Raw genomic sequence first — 14,694 nt, 5'->3', positions numbered from 1 at the left:
ATGGTTTGGTATGTTGCCAAGGGTTATTTTAAGCATTTGTCCTCTTATCTTATCTATATGATATTTCTTGTGAGGCATCGCTGGTGATTGTAGTTAGTAAAAGTAAAACCTAGCCAGAAATGTCCGATGTACTGCATCGACCTCTGCTTCTGGTTGTGTAACTGTGCTACATCCTCCTAAGCACACATTGTGCTTTCTCCCACTGGGCTCCATGAACTGACACTTTGACTCATGTCACCAGTGTTTTAAAAATGTGTGTGTGGTGTGTTTCTGTGCCTGGATGCATCCGTGCAAATGAGCATGGTCACATCAGTCATCGCGTGTATTTTTGGCATGTATCTGTGAGTATGAGTTTTAGTACGAGTTTTACATACCAACAAGCTTCCATGACTAACAAGTTTACAAGATGTCAGCAGATGGATCTAACATGCACAGTAACAGCATTCGTTTTTACTTCTTCTACGGAACTTTTCCGCGCTATTTTTTTTATTTATTTTTTAATAAACACAAAAAATCTGTGTCAGCTAGCTAGCTCTGTCTTCAGACAGCTCCATCTCTGGAGACCTAGCCAGTCACTCCTCCACAGCCCTGGAGGTTTGTTTGTTTCTCTCATGCACTACTGATGGCCCTTTATTGTGACATTCAGACTTTGTGTGGAGGCGCCAAACAACTCTGTGGTTCATTTCCTTTCTGGTGTTTTTTTTTTTTTTTTTTAAATTGCAGAAGTAACTTTCAAAATACAAATTTCATGAAAGTATCAGTGATGCTACAAAACAGTGTCTATAAATAAATGTGAATGATGCAGAAGTACATCTAAACAAGAAATAGTGACATATACTGTGTTTTATATTGAATTGTACTGAACTGATATTCATAGTTTCAGATCACTGATGCATTGGTGAACTTAATGCCATTATTTCCCCAAATTATGTAGATGGCCTCCTTTGTTTGACCGAGCAGGAATAACGCAATCATTCCTAGACAAGAAAAGGCACCGCTTCATCTTATTAGAGAACGTAGACCCTCCATTTTCTAAAGATGTTTTACAGTAAAGTAGCAAATAATTTGTGGATAATAGTTGCAGATGAATTGTAAAGTGAGTAGTATCTTTTCTTTTAGCTCTCTACATACTATATATACAATGACAGACAAACACCCTTAGTCCACAACTAAAGAAAGAGACCCCCCTATACATTACCAGGTCAAAGCAGGATGTTTATGCCCCCTTTACGCTTCATTTGCAATGTGTAACGCACAGAGGCAGAATGGAGGGACAAAGCGGTGGCAGTGGAAAACGTGAGCCAGCAGGGTAGAACAGCTTTGTGTGTGAGCATGTCTCATTGTGTGTTTATGTGAAGCTCTGTCTGTTTGTGCATCTTGTGCTGCATAATCCAATGTAAAATCACACACGAATGGCATGACATTGAGCACCTCAGCACTTAGGAAACGCGATGCTAACACGCTAACCCTTGCTTCATTAAGAAGCTCGGGAGTAGTAAACTAGTGTCTATAGGGTGCTACACTAATAAGGCTTCTGATGACGATGAAACTACAGAGCTTATGTAAACTGTTTTTCTGGCCATATGGGCTTTTCTTTTTCTCTCTGTGAGTACTTCTTTCTTCTAATTTTTTCACTACTCAAGTTGAGCTAGCCAGTGGACATATCCAGCCCACGCAAACACGCACACCCGTTCAGCTGCACTTCTCCATCTGTCTGCCCCTATGTGGGAGAAAAGCATGTATGTTAAAGACTGACTCATCCGCATAACCTCTGAGGTTTCTTCCGCCCTGCTGTGGAAGATGTGTGGGACGTCGCCATGCAAATTGGCCGGGGTTACATTTCTACCATGCTCTGTGAGAGACACAACTGGTGCTCATAAGCTGTTCGGGGGAGCCCCCTGTTTTTGACAGAGGTTATTAGCTGCCAACCATCTTTGTGGGGCTTTTTGGGCAAATTGAGTGAAGTATTTTCCCACCTTTCAATCACAGATTCAATGTTCTTTGCGCATGACGAGTATATAAGCTTAAGTCTTCCAGAAGCAGTCCCAAGGCTACAAATATGTGTGAAACAAAAAGCATTTTTGCACCATGAATAACCTTAAGCTAAAGAGTTAAACTGATTTTCAAGTGAGTGCAAGGGTGAGTGAGCACGAAGTCTGATGAAAACAATTCTTGTGTTTAAAGAGGCTATGCATTCAGTTGTCAGGCTGCTTTATGCTTATGTAGACTATAAAATACAGGTCACCTGGAAAGAGTTTACTGTAGGTGGGTCAAGAAACAAAGAAAAGCTGTGATTCTGTACTGTTTCTTTGTTAGGCAAGTGTTGGCATGAGGGTATCAAGAGAAAGCCTACAAAAGAGAAGGAAATAATAAAAATAACAGAGAACAAAATGGACAAGAATACAGATAAAACCATTGGTATTATGTGTATAGTGCCTGACTGCTTACACTCCACTTGACGTCATGTGTAAAAACTCAAAACTTAAAAATCTACATGACTTGAGAAGAAAGCCAGACTGAATTTTATGGTATGACTGTCATCAAAAAGTGAGCGTGTCAGTGTCTAACATCTCATGCCAATCGAGCCTTTGCAAAGGAGATCATGAAGGAAGAAATTAACCTCATTTCCTTTTCATTTAGGGAACTGAAACAGCTCCTTTCATGGCTGACACTGAAACACAAGGTCTGCTCAAACATACCCTCAGGTCTTGGACCACCATTATTTCAAAGACAAAGTTTGTCAAGGTGTTTCCTCAACACTGATGTTTTACCATATAGAATCATTGTAAGTTCTCCACCTCAGGGTGTTTTATCATCAGCACCAAAATTTGAGAATACCCAATTTGTCTCCCACTCGCATTTAAGCCTGGGTTACTGACAAATCTAAGGAAGTATTTCCTTTTTCTGATTTGGTTTGACCTGAGGCCCTGGAAAACAAACCTGAGGCCCTAGACTTCACCTAAGTACGGTGAAGTCACCATTTTTAACAACGTGCCATCAGCATGCTCCATCTTATTACAATTAATTTACAATATAAACAGTCAACACTGGGCAGCTATTGCCCTGCAAAGTTCACTGTTATTGTGCTCATTTTCTTTCTTAGCCGTGTTGGGCATACAGCGTGTAAGCCTTTGGAAACGATGCCCTGCCAACGCTGTCTGTTAAAAACTAGCAAGTCAGGCACACTTTTGATCGGAGCTTTATGATAAAGCTGACACACATTTTGATTGACTATTTCCCCTTTGCTTGTGTAATCTGGTTTTCAGAATCAGAATCGTTTTTTTTATTGCAAAGGACATTTACATATACAAGGAATTTGACTTGGTGTAATGGCTACAAAAGATAAAAAAATACAGCCTCATGACACTGTAGAGATTTCCTGACTCTGACAGGCCTAGCATGCATTAAAAATCTCTGTACAAATGAATTATTGAACTTATGGTGTAATCGCATTTTCCTCATTTATTCTTAAGGCAGGAAAAAGTCAAAGTTCTTTTGTTAATACCAACACACGGCTGACTGAAAGAAAGAGGACTCCTGTTTCAGACCTCCAGCTGATTTTAGCTGTACATTATTTTTCAGAGCTGTCCTTTGAATTTCCTTCGCACTTCTGATCTGTGACGAGACCTATGCCCCCTACCCAGAAATCCCTGCTCCATCTCAGCCTACACTGAACCATAATTACCTAGGGCTTACGGTTACATAATAGTGGTACAATCCTTCCACTGCACATCCGACAACAGTGGACTCAAACCGCTTTGTAGTGCATGACTGCACAGCGTACTGGCTTGGTTGTGTGTACATGGATGTAGGATGATTGTGTTGGCTGGGAAAGAAGAAAGGAAGAAATAAAGAAACAATAAAGAAAAAGGAGGAAGGACGGCTGACAGAGAGGGGAGTGTGTTGTTATGTAACATGAGCCTGCTTTGCATTATTCCTGGTATAAAGTAACTGTAGAGTCAGAGTTTTGAGGCAAAGGGCTTTGCTGGGTTTGCTTGCCTCAGCTAAGGCTCACACTGACAAATCCAAGGGTGTAGTGACGCCATGCAGTTTCTGTGCATTTTTGTTCTTTTCTATATATCTCATATGTAGTGTTCATTTTTTTTTGACAGACATTTCCATTCCTGCACTTTGATCAGATCATCAACACTTCTCTCTGACATTTTTTTTTTTAAACAGATCTAGCGGTGTGTGTGTGTGGGTGTGTGTGTGTGTGTGTGGGTGGGTGGGTGTGTGTGTGTGTGTGTGTGTGTGTGTGTGTGTGTGCGCGCGTGTGTGTGTCAGAGGATGTGGGGTTGGGCGTAACGGGGCCAGAGGTGACAGATGAGCTGAATCACATGATTTTTTTTCATCCTTCTGATTATTCTTCAGGCGTCTGTTCCTTTATCCACATTCACTGCTTTGCTCCTTATAATCCACACTGCTGGGTTTTTTTTTCCACATTAAAACATGAGAACTAACATATCAGTCTCGTGTTTGTTTGTTTGTTTGTTTGTTTGTTTGTTTCTTTGCACCAGAATGCAATGTGTAATTGTTTCTCTTTGTTGCCTTCTCTCCATGAACCTCGTCAGCATGTTTTTCTCCGTTGAAAACATTCAACACATGCGTCGTTGGACATTCTGTGTCATGTTAGTGGTGCAGTCATACATCAAGGCTCCTGGGAACTGCAACAGTTCCTGGGAGTGCGAACAAATGTTCCTTTTGAACCAAAGAGTCACATGCTGAAGCATTCAATCCCCATGTGGCGAGCAGAAAGTAAATCCCATGATCATCTTTCTGTTTGCAGTGAACAGAGAGGCTGGGTGTCTGTGTGTGTGTGTGTGTGTGTGTGAGAAGGAGAGCTAGTAAGCACTGCATGGCCAGTCACATTTGACAGCCCATCCATCTCAAACTCCTCCCCTCCTCTCTTGCAGCTCCTAGTCCCCCCTTTGGGTCTGATGATGGTGTCACCCACTGCACAGCAGTATACACTCTCATCACTTTTTAGGTATTACTGCTTTTATTTACTGAGCCAATCGCTCGCTGCTGCTGCCCTCAAAGCCACAGCAGTCCATCAAGCATAAATCATTTATGAGTGAGAACACTGCACAACAACGTCAACTCCCCCCAGCACCCTCCCTCCACACACACACACACACAAACACAAATCCATATCACTATTCACACCGCCATGTAGTACTATCTAGACAGGCTGTTTATTGTACCAATGCCCTACCTCTTTCTACAACGCTCACCCCCATCATTGTCGTACTACGTCACACTGCAGGATATTAAGTAGCACATAATTTGAATTAAGCCAGAATTAGTGTCATTACATCGCTCTCATATTCAGCTTACTATGATCCCCAACGCTGTGATTGTATCTTGAACCCTGTCTGACCACCAGCTCCATAAGTATCTGTTCAGCTAGAGTATTCCCAGGCCATTCCCCTTCCCAAAGCCATTAAAGCTCTTCACTCAGGGCTAAATGCAAACATGACCTCCATCCGTGCCCACAGCCTCTTATTCAGGTCAATCAAAAGAGGGCTTTTAGTCCCCCTCTATAGATCTCATAATGTAGTGCTCTAACGCTATGGTGTAGAGACATTACCTAACACTCATGTGAGACCCCAGCACTGAAACAAATTCATTAAAGCAGCACGTAGTGAAGTAACTGATTCATTCTACACTAAAAACAGCTCATGTGAGATCACTAGTTCAGTCAAAAAGCAAGACACTGTTTTCTTTTGACAGCAGCTACCAGTGAGTCTTTTCCTGCGTCTATATAAAGACCTTCCGTTAGCTTAGTCAGCCTCTGAGAAGACAGTTGTTATCCCTTCAGTGTGATTAAACCTCGTGTGCATCCTGCAGTGCCGTACCACCAACTAGGCTGTCAGGCTAATTTAGTTGAAACAGACATGGCCTCTGGCTGTTGTTATTACTTTGAACAATTAGACTAAACTATTTTTTGTTGGGTTTGTTTCAAGTCTGACCCTAGCCTCATATAAAGGAGAGAAATAAGAAATGAAAGGATTATTCTAAATGTGCAATTTAGGGTTTTTACGTTTGTATAGTTACATAACAAATCCTTGGGGTAGAGCTTTCAGTAACATGGCCCAATGACAGCCATGCAGTTTAGCCAACTATGCATGCATGATAGTTACTAGTTATAGATTATATAATGAATTACATACATAGTAATAGATTACTACCTGTAACTACCATTTACTAAACTGCATGCATCATACAGTATATATACTGTATGTGATGTAAAGCACTGCTATTACTGATCTTTTACTTTATCAAATAACTTACCGATGCTGAATTCAATTTAATTGGTTCCTAAATAAAGTATGTAGTAAGATTGTAGTGCTTGACCAGTAGTAGAAATCTAATTCCCCTTGCATTATTTTTCATAAAACTTTTCATTGCCTTGGGTTTTCATAAATATGCAAAGAGAAAATAACATGGAATTGCAAGTAGTAAATCCCTGCACCGAATCAACAATGGACAGATAAAGTGTTCAACAATGTAGAATAAATCTCTTAAGATGGAGTTAAAATACACTGTACAGTACTATATGTATTTACACACGTTCTCTGCCGACGTTTCTGGAACTCGTGCACTGTTGATTACTTACATGCCAGACGCATTTTGTGGTTTGTCGACCCAGTTGACGACATGATCCAGTGGATGTGGGACTGCTTGAAGAGTGTGTTTTGCCTTTGAGTGTTTGTGATGTTCTTCTCCCCTCCTGTCAAGGGTCCAGGACAGGATGCTGGTGTGTGTAGTGGCTGGTCATCTATTCAATGCATCTCTTGACTTTTGCACCAGGACAAATCAAACATAGTACAGTCATACGTTACACTCTCCCTCCCCTCTCCCCCTGTCTTGTCTTCTCTGTCCTCCTCTCTGCTCTGGCTCTTTGCTTCCCCGTCTCCCTTACCCTAGTGTTTGATCGCCTTTGCTGTTCTTTCTAGGTTTTCCCTCTCACTGCTTCACACTCTCATCTTGGCTGCCTCTCTGTCCCACACACACACACACACACACGCGCTCTCTCTGTCAGGCTGGCTCAGAGGGGTTGTAAGGAGCTGTGCAGCTTAGGGACGGGGGAGTGTGATAGTGGGCTACGGCATTGTGGCCTGTACCAACTGGTGACAGCGAAGGGGTCAACAGGATCAGACAGCATAAGACATTTGACTTATTATCTAGAAAAAAACCCACATTTAAACACCTCCCATCTCAAACATCACTGCTTTGCTTTGTATTCATTTAATTCATTTTATCGTTTTACTGTTGTAGGATGAACGCCTATGAAGTAAACTGGAATAAAAGAAGATACACTGCATATTAATAAATCACCGCCTCTCATCATATTATCAGGGAAAAAAAGCTGTTATTAAAATGATCCCCACACTATGACTTTAAAACGATTAACCTTGTATATAAAAGACACCTACAGGGTTTTTACAGATCTACGATATTCTAGCTCTGATGATGTTTTTGGGCTATCTTAGCTTAATCTTTTAAAAACATTAGCTTTTTACCAATACCACCAAACACATTATGGAGCCCAGGCTGGTGGGAAGACTCTGAGTATCTCTAACCTAATTTCATATCAAGCAAACCAGTCCGATGGTAGTGGCTGGACGTCTGGCGGTGGTTGGGACAAAAATGAAGCCAATGCGGTCGTGCAACATCCTGCAGTTCACTGAGGATCCTCTTGAGGCTGGTTATAAAAGACCATGAAGTCAACTACACACCCATCCAAAAATGCCAGATTTTACAGCAGAATTAACATGTTTACAGCCGGGTTCAAAAAAACGCCATGCCATTTATTCTTCTGTCAATCCAAACATGTTAACATGTGTTGGAAAAAAACACAATCTTTACGCCTTCTTTTACTGGGCCTCCCTCCTTACTACAATAACAGCAGTCTGTTGTGCGTAACACTGGGCTCCTGGATTAGCACCTTCCTTTCCAAGGTGTAAATACAGAACACCGTCACAATCACCGCAGTTTTTGTCAGGCTTGGTATATTGCAATGCGTGTACTAACTTAACTTATTTGCATTTTCTCCTCCCAGTATTTTGCACACAAGGGCAGAAACGCCCCATATCGCATATTCATTTAGGCAAACGTACTAAATGGACAATGCGTGTTGTTTCGCTCATTTGAAAGACTTCCGGTGTTCCTGGAGCCGTCCTTAAGCGGAAACTCGACGAATCGCAGGATTTTGCACTTCTGCACTGACTAAATTTTCCTGAATATTACCTGCTGCATCAGCTGGAAAGATACTTGTGCCCTAATGAAAAGACAAGTGTTAAGTGAAGTCAGCCCTTGCTCCACTCATGCCCCTATGTCCTACTGTTGAGTTACATAACCTATGGTCATTAGTCGCCACCCCAACCAAAACAGCATTGCTTTCTTCAACAGACCCCAGCGCTGTACATGCAAGCTCCAGGTAGTGACGATGCTGATACTACCTACCCTACCACATGGCCTCTCTTGGCCCCCACAACTCAATCGTTTAGACTGAAGGACAGCAAGAGCAAGAGGACTTCACCAGGGTTGTCAAGTGGGACAACTGGCCACCAGTGTTTTGCCCAAGTAGTCCCACGACACCTCAGGAAGGGTGGACAGTTAACTCTGGCATCCCAGAGTCCCCCTCCTCAATTCCAGTTCTCACTGCCCATCATACCCACATGCAGAGCTTCTATATCTGACCTACTTTAGTACATGGCCATCACAGTCACAGCCCAATCAATGTTGCCACTTTCAACAGACCCAGGCTCCATTTATGCAAGTTCCAGGTAGTGACAAATCAGATAATACCTCTACATTCTTTTTCTACTCTACATACCAACCTTGTGACAGTGAAGTAGCCCCAATCAAAAATTTAACGCGACTATTCTCCATACTCCAAAGGTCCCCTCCAACTAAGACTCCTCTTGTCTACACTTTCTCAGTTCATCCACTGTCCCTGTTTGACCTGAGCCACTACCTCTGTACACTTTACTACTTCTTCTTGTTGATGTACCTGCTCCACTACCAGCTTCCTTGTTTCTTTGGAACCTGCTTTATTACACACTGGTCTACCATGTGCTAAGCTCCATGCCCCCCCCCCCCCCCCCCCCCCCCCCCCCCCCCCCCCCCCCCCCCCCCACCCCCCCACCCCAGCCTGATGCAAGTTACCTACAATACTCTCTGGTTGGGTTTGGGACGATGTTACGAACTACACTGTCTTTGCTACCTGATATCAACAGTTCTGTTCTTACCTTTGCATACTGGAAAATGAATCATTGCTAGTTGAAGTATCCCTTTCCCATTGCCACACTACTCAGGCACTGCGGCACCCCTAACCATTTCCTAAAATACGACAAAGTGAAAAATGTGTCCATTTGCGTTCACACATGCAGAGTTTTGTTCATATGGGAAAAAACTCTAAGTGATATTCAAGCAAGCACAACCTGAGGTCGCAAGGGACATTATGGGATTCTTTTTCACAAAATGATTAAACCTTCCATGAGTAGAAAAGTGATTGTGTTTGTGAAAAGTGTTTACAAATCACTTTTTTATTTATCAATGGATTAATTAGATGCCATAAAAGTTCTTATAGCTGGTAAAATAGTGCTTTCTCTTTTATTGCCAGCTCTTTTATTCCTAAGAAACCCTATTTAATGGACACTTTAAGCACTTGGCTTCAGGAAATAGAACATCTGAGCATCCTCACAACTTATGAACATTTACAGCAGACTTGACGGCTAATTAAAAGGTGAGAAACCAAATGTCCTTCATTAAGAAGTGATAATATTTCGGCTCAAAGGCTTATGAGATTCATTAATTATGTATAGCAGCAGAAGGCCATTTATATCTACACCCATCATCCTCTGATGAAGTTTGCTTAGATTTTGTGGCAGCATATCATTTGGGAAATTGAGTAAAAAAAAAAAAAAAAATGCAATCCTCATTTTCTGTTCGCAAAACCGAAGGGATTTTTTTTGTGCTTTTTGTTAAGTATGTTATAATATATCAACAACAACATACAAGGGTGCACTAACATGTAGTTCAGAACAAACTCACACAAACACTCCAACAAAAACACACGTCATCCAACAAACACCTGCGCTGCGACGAACACCCCTGTTAAATGTCATGCACGGGGGGTTAATAGGCACTTAGCATCACAGACTCTCGCAGGTCCTGACTTCCCCTTCCCTAATTAGAGGCTTCTAACAGCCAATTACATCACACTTCAGCTGGAGGAGGCAGCTCCAGTCTAACCACTAATGTCACAGAAAATGCTTCGCAGACAACGTAAGGAGATGGGAGTTGCATCATATGGTGATGAGATTCGTGGCTTTCGCTGCTTTTACACCGATGCTGTCCTTAATGAACTCAGAGATGATTCAAATATTCTTCAGCTTGCACAGTGAGTTCTCCATCATATGTCTCACCTGTGTTTGGTACAGGGACCGCCAAAAGTCTGCCATATTCTTGTGTAGTCTTGACAAAACCTCATGACTTTTCGCATTTCATAAAGATGAGAGATGTTCCCTCTCACTGTACATGCTGACCTCTAGCCACCGCAAAGTATATTGCAGCATATTTCAAAGGCCGCTTACCCTAAGCTCATTGGCGAGTCAACAACGACATCTGCTGGTGAACATTGTGTATTACATTTTAGCTCACCCTTTGTGTTGAGGTTAACTAGGCAAGAACATAAATTATTTCAACAATTTTCAGCATGTTTTTGCAACACTAAAAGCTCCTTTCTCTTCTCAAAATTGAAATGCCATGAATTATACTCAGAAATGTTTATAGTCAATATAAGAAAACATCAAGGAAACATCACCCTGATGAAAAACAGTTTAAGATTATTTTGATATGATGTGTGTCATGTGTCAGTTTTAAACACATTTAATTTGTTGTTGTTTTTTGGTTAGATACTCCCAATTTTAATTCATTCAGGTGAACAAAAGGGGATTTCCAGTGTGTGTGTGTGTGTGTGTGTGTGTGTGTGTGTGTGTGTGTGTGTGTGTGTGTGTGTGTGTGTGTGTGTGTCCGTCTTTGCTTTCTCAGCTCTATCAGTGCTGGCTTCCTCTTTGAAACTGTGTTGTCTCAGTCTTCTGCAGCACAGTCTCTGATGTGGCTTGTGAGTCATACTGTGGTAAATATACTCATTTTGCGCATGCACATTGGCATGTACACTCACACATAAGGACAGCAGCTCAGGGCATGTATTCACATCTATACATTCACTACTAACAGACACAATAGTCAGTTTTCCCTTTGTATATTACACTTAGCTTGTTCATTAAACACTACGTCTGCTGACATAAGGTGCAGGATTTACCCAACACACACAGACATACACACACACACACACGCACACACAGAGACAGATGAAAAAAAAAAAAAAGTTCTTCACACCATGTCTTCACAAGCTGCACCAGACAGTAAAGTCAGAGCCCTCAAAATGTATTAAAAAATATCACATTATACTGTATGGGGATATTCTTGGGGTCACCATGGCAACAGACATCCAAGTGCCAAATGCACAAATGTGCACACCTGCCTGCCAGTGTTCCAAGTTGTGCCTGTGAGCCTCCCCGTTACACAGCATCTAGGTGTTGTTAGCTAAATGTGGTGGGATGGAGAGGTGACAGTAACAAGGCCTTTGTTCTCAGAGAGAGGAACATGTGGCTCTGTCAAAGTGTTAGTTTGCCATTGTGAGACAAGAAAGATATTAGGATTGTGCTCGCTTCAACTGTGAGATGCACAACCTTTTGTGTGAAACAGAGCTGTATCTTGCCAGACTTGGTAAGGAATACGACACAGTGAGTGACAGCCTCTAAGAAAAACAGTGAGTCTTAATTGCTGCATTCAATACGCTCATGTATACCTGTTGTGCGTTTCAAATTTTCTGACAGCACCAACCTCACCTCTTATAATATGACATGTTTGACTTGTGTTTTTGGCATTCTGCTGTTATAAATGTGCACGTTGCCATCTATAGTTCAGTCCAATTTGAAATACTCTTAGATCCTTGGCTGTGATGCGCCTCTGCTGATGTCCAAGTGTGCACTTTTTTTTTTTTTTGCAAGTGTGTGCAGTGTTTCTCAGTATCAAAATCGAGATCTAGTGACTCATGTCGAGAAAACAGCCTGCCCGAACCGGGTGAGTGACAGTATTGGTTTGACTCGTCATGCTGAGCCTTGCCACTGATATACAGCAGTGAACTTAGTTTATTATGCATGTATTAGTCATTATCAGATGGAAAAGGTAAACCACTATGCCAAATGTTTTGGGTGACCTGTAAATATAAAGGCCAATTATATTTTGTGTTTCCTGTCCGTGAAAATGTCAGATTGTGTGTGTGTGTGATGTTGTGTACTTCTGAGTCAACACAACATAAACCACAGCATTGCTCACTGTAGAAATTAGTCAATGTAATATATATTTTCTGTATGTAGCAAAAAGAGATTTAATCTGTGGATGCTAAATGCTACCATAAAGCAATATTTATTAACGTGTTGATGAGATTGTAAAGGGATTTAGTTCTGCACTATCGTTCTATTAATATAAAAAGGAAGCCAATATGTCACACGATTACAGTAAATGCCTCTTTTATTTATGCCTTCGATTCTCTCCCTGGGGTTTGTATGCATAATAGTTTGTGTTTGAAAATAAAGCGTTTCTGTGTGCATGTGTGTGCGTGAATATATGCATGAGTATGTGAGTCACGCACCACTATCCAGCCCCCTGGGCTTCAAATTCTGATGCCCATCTTTCAGCTCCTCTACTGCACACTGAACCCAGTGAACCTTCTGCTGTTTACACTCTCCCCCTCCTCCTGCTCGCTCTGTCTCTATTTATCTCTCTCACACACTCTCATGCTCATCTATTCTCCCTCCGTCTCTCTCTTACTTTCTCCCTCCAGCTCCCTACAGTACATCTCTCTTTCTCACGCACTCACGCTCTCTTGTGTTCTTCGTCTTTTCTCTCGCAAACCCTTCCTCCGCCTGCCTCTCTTTATCACTGCGCCTGCTGTGTACCTACCCCTGAAGATCAAGACTTATTCAGACTCAGACTGTCTCTAACTCTGTAAGCTTCTGTCAGACACTCAGGGTCTCTCTGTGTTATGGCTCTATCTTTTGGTGTGTTGACGTGGGGCCAGTGAAAGAGTCAGACAGACAGAGACGAGGTGACAGAGGGAGAAGAGACAACAAGCAAAAAGGGAGAGAAAAGGATGTCTGTGCTTGAGGTTGAAGCTGAAGATGGAAACCATCCTTATCGTCTCATTGCCACCAAAGCCTGACTTTCCAAACAAACAAACTCATTCCATCAGGTTGCAGAAACTCAAACAGCTGGCATGTCATCAGCTCTCTGCTGCCCACACTTAACCCCTTCTATCCTTTCCAACTTTCTCCAACAGCATGACTTCAAACAACAGGGCTCTTTTATCTGTTTGGTTGCACTTCTGTGTCAGCAGATCTCCCTTTTTTTCCCCATGAATGAGGATATATGTGCATGTGTTGTTTCTGTAATAGTAAGAGGGAAAGGTATGGGAGGAGTTGGAGGGGGGTATGCCCCTCTTCTGAGCTCTTCAAGGACGTGTGAAGCGGCGTTTTTGAGTCACTGGTTGACGTAATGTCCCCCCCCCCCCATCTCCCGGGAAAAGAAAAAAAAAAAAAACAGTATGTCATCTTTGGTCCCGGAGCTCTGAAATGCTTTGCTTGCACTTCTCTGGTGCATTGTGGAACTGAAACACGCTATTAATAATCCTGGTTAAGTGTGAGTTGAGTGTGAGCGGGTGAGTGTGCGTGTTGGACCCTGCCTGAAAGTCCATTGAGCTGTGTAGAGGAGTTAATGTTCATCACATGGCATGCACCTCAGAAGAACTCGCCCCGCTGCGGCAGAGAACACTTTGTCTCTGTGCGTGCTGCTTTGTATGTGTATTAGAAAGTGTTTGAATGTGATCAAAGAAGGTAGAGTATCTAGCATGTGCACCCATGTGTGTGTGTGTGTGTGTGTGTGTGTGTGTGTGTGTGTGTGTGTGTGTGTGTGTGTGTGTGTGTGTGAAGATGCTCACAGAGTGTGAGAATGTTATAATTGGAATTAAGCACTCCCCATAAATCATACAAGTTTCGTTTCAGTGCAACAACCTAGCCATGTCACTGCCTGACAAGCTTCTGCATGTCTTGAAACATCATGCTTGTCATTGTAGCACACGCCTGTTGCATAGTCTTAAATGATGCCTTCTGTTTGCTCTTACCTAACACTGATCAACAAGATTGGTTGAATTATTTTTTGACGCTTTCAGGCTTTTCTTCTTTTTATTTTTAAACCCTGAAGCAGAGCAGAGCTTGTCAGCAGCGTCTCTTCACTCTGTGGCACACGTTGGGAGACCCCGGGCCTGGTCACGGATCGCACAGATACACTGTAAACGGCTAATCGGGTATCAAACCAGCGGAGAAGAAAAAGCGCCTCCACTCCGTGTCTCATTCATTATTCACAGCCAGCAAATGAAGTTGGTACAGTGGGAGCAATCAATTATAGATGAGAGAAGGTAGGAGGGAAAGAGAGTGAGATTCAGAGAGAGAGCGATGAAGGGGATGGAGAGAGGCCTACCTTGCATGCAGCAGAGCTTTGGCATGTCAATGAACATCACTGTGGCATTCTGCAACCTGCATGCACAGATCTGCTCAGGTA

At 42.3% G+C, this 14,694-nt stretch overlaps 1 protein-coding gene across 2 annotated transcripts in view; it reads right to left on the bottom strand.

Moving 5' to 3' along the window:
• The window catches only part of LOC132989370 (dysbindin-like), a 63,543-nt gene that overhangs the window by 4,539 nt on the left and 44,310 nt on the right, over positions 1-14,694 (bottom strand). The window contains exon 2 of one of the 2 annotated variants that reach the window (XM_061056965.1): positions 6,620-6,887. In XM_061056965.1, the coding sequence (XP_060912948.1) occupies positions 6,620-6,662 (43 nt within the window). In that variant the 5' untranslated portion in view covers positions 6,663-6,887. Of the gene's footprint in view, positions 1-6,619; positions 7,094-14,694 lie in introns of those variants that run through there. The other variant, XM_061056963.1, reaches the window with a different exon arrangement.

Source organism: Labrus mixtus, chromosome 15 (assembly GCF_963584025.1).
Source record: "Labrus mixtus chromosome 15, fLabMix1.1, whole genome shotgun sequence".
Lineage (NCBI taxonomy): Eukaryota > Metazoa > Chordata > Actinopteri > Labriformes > Labridae > Labrus > Labrus mixtus.
This window is presented reverse-complemented; position numbering and strand designations above follow the sequence as displayed.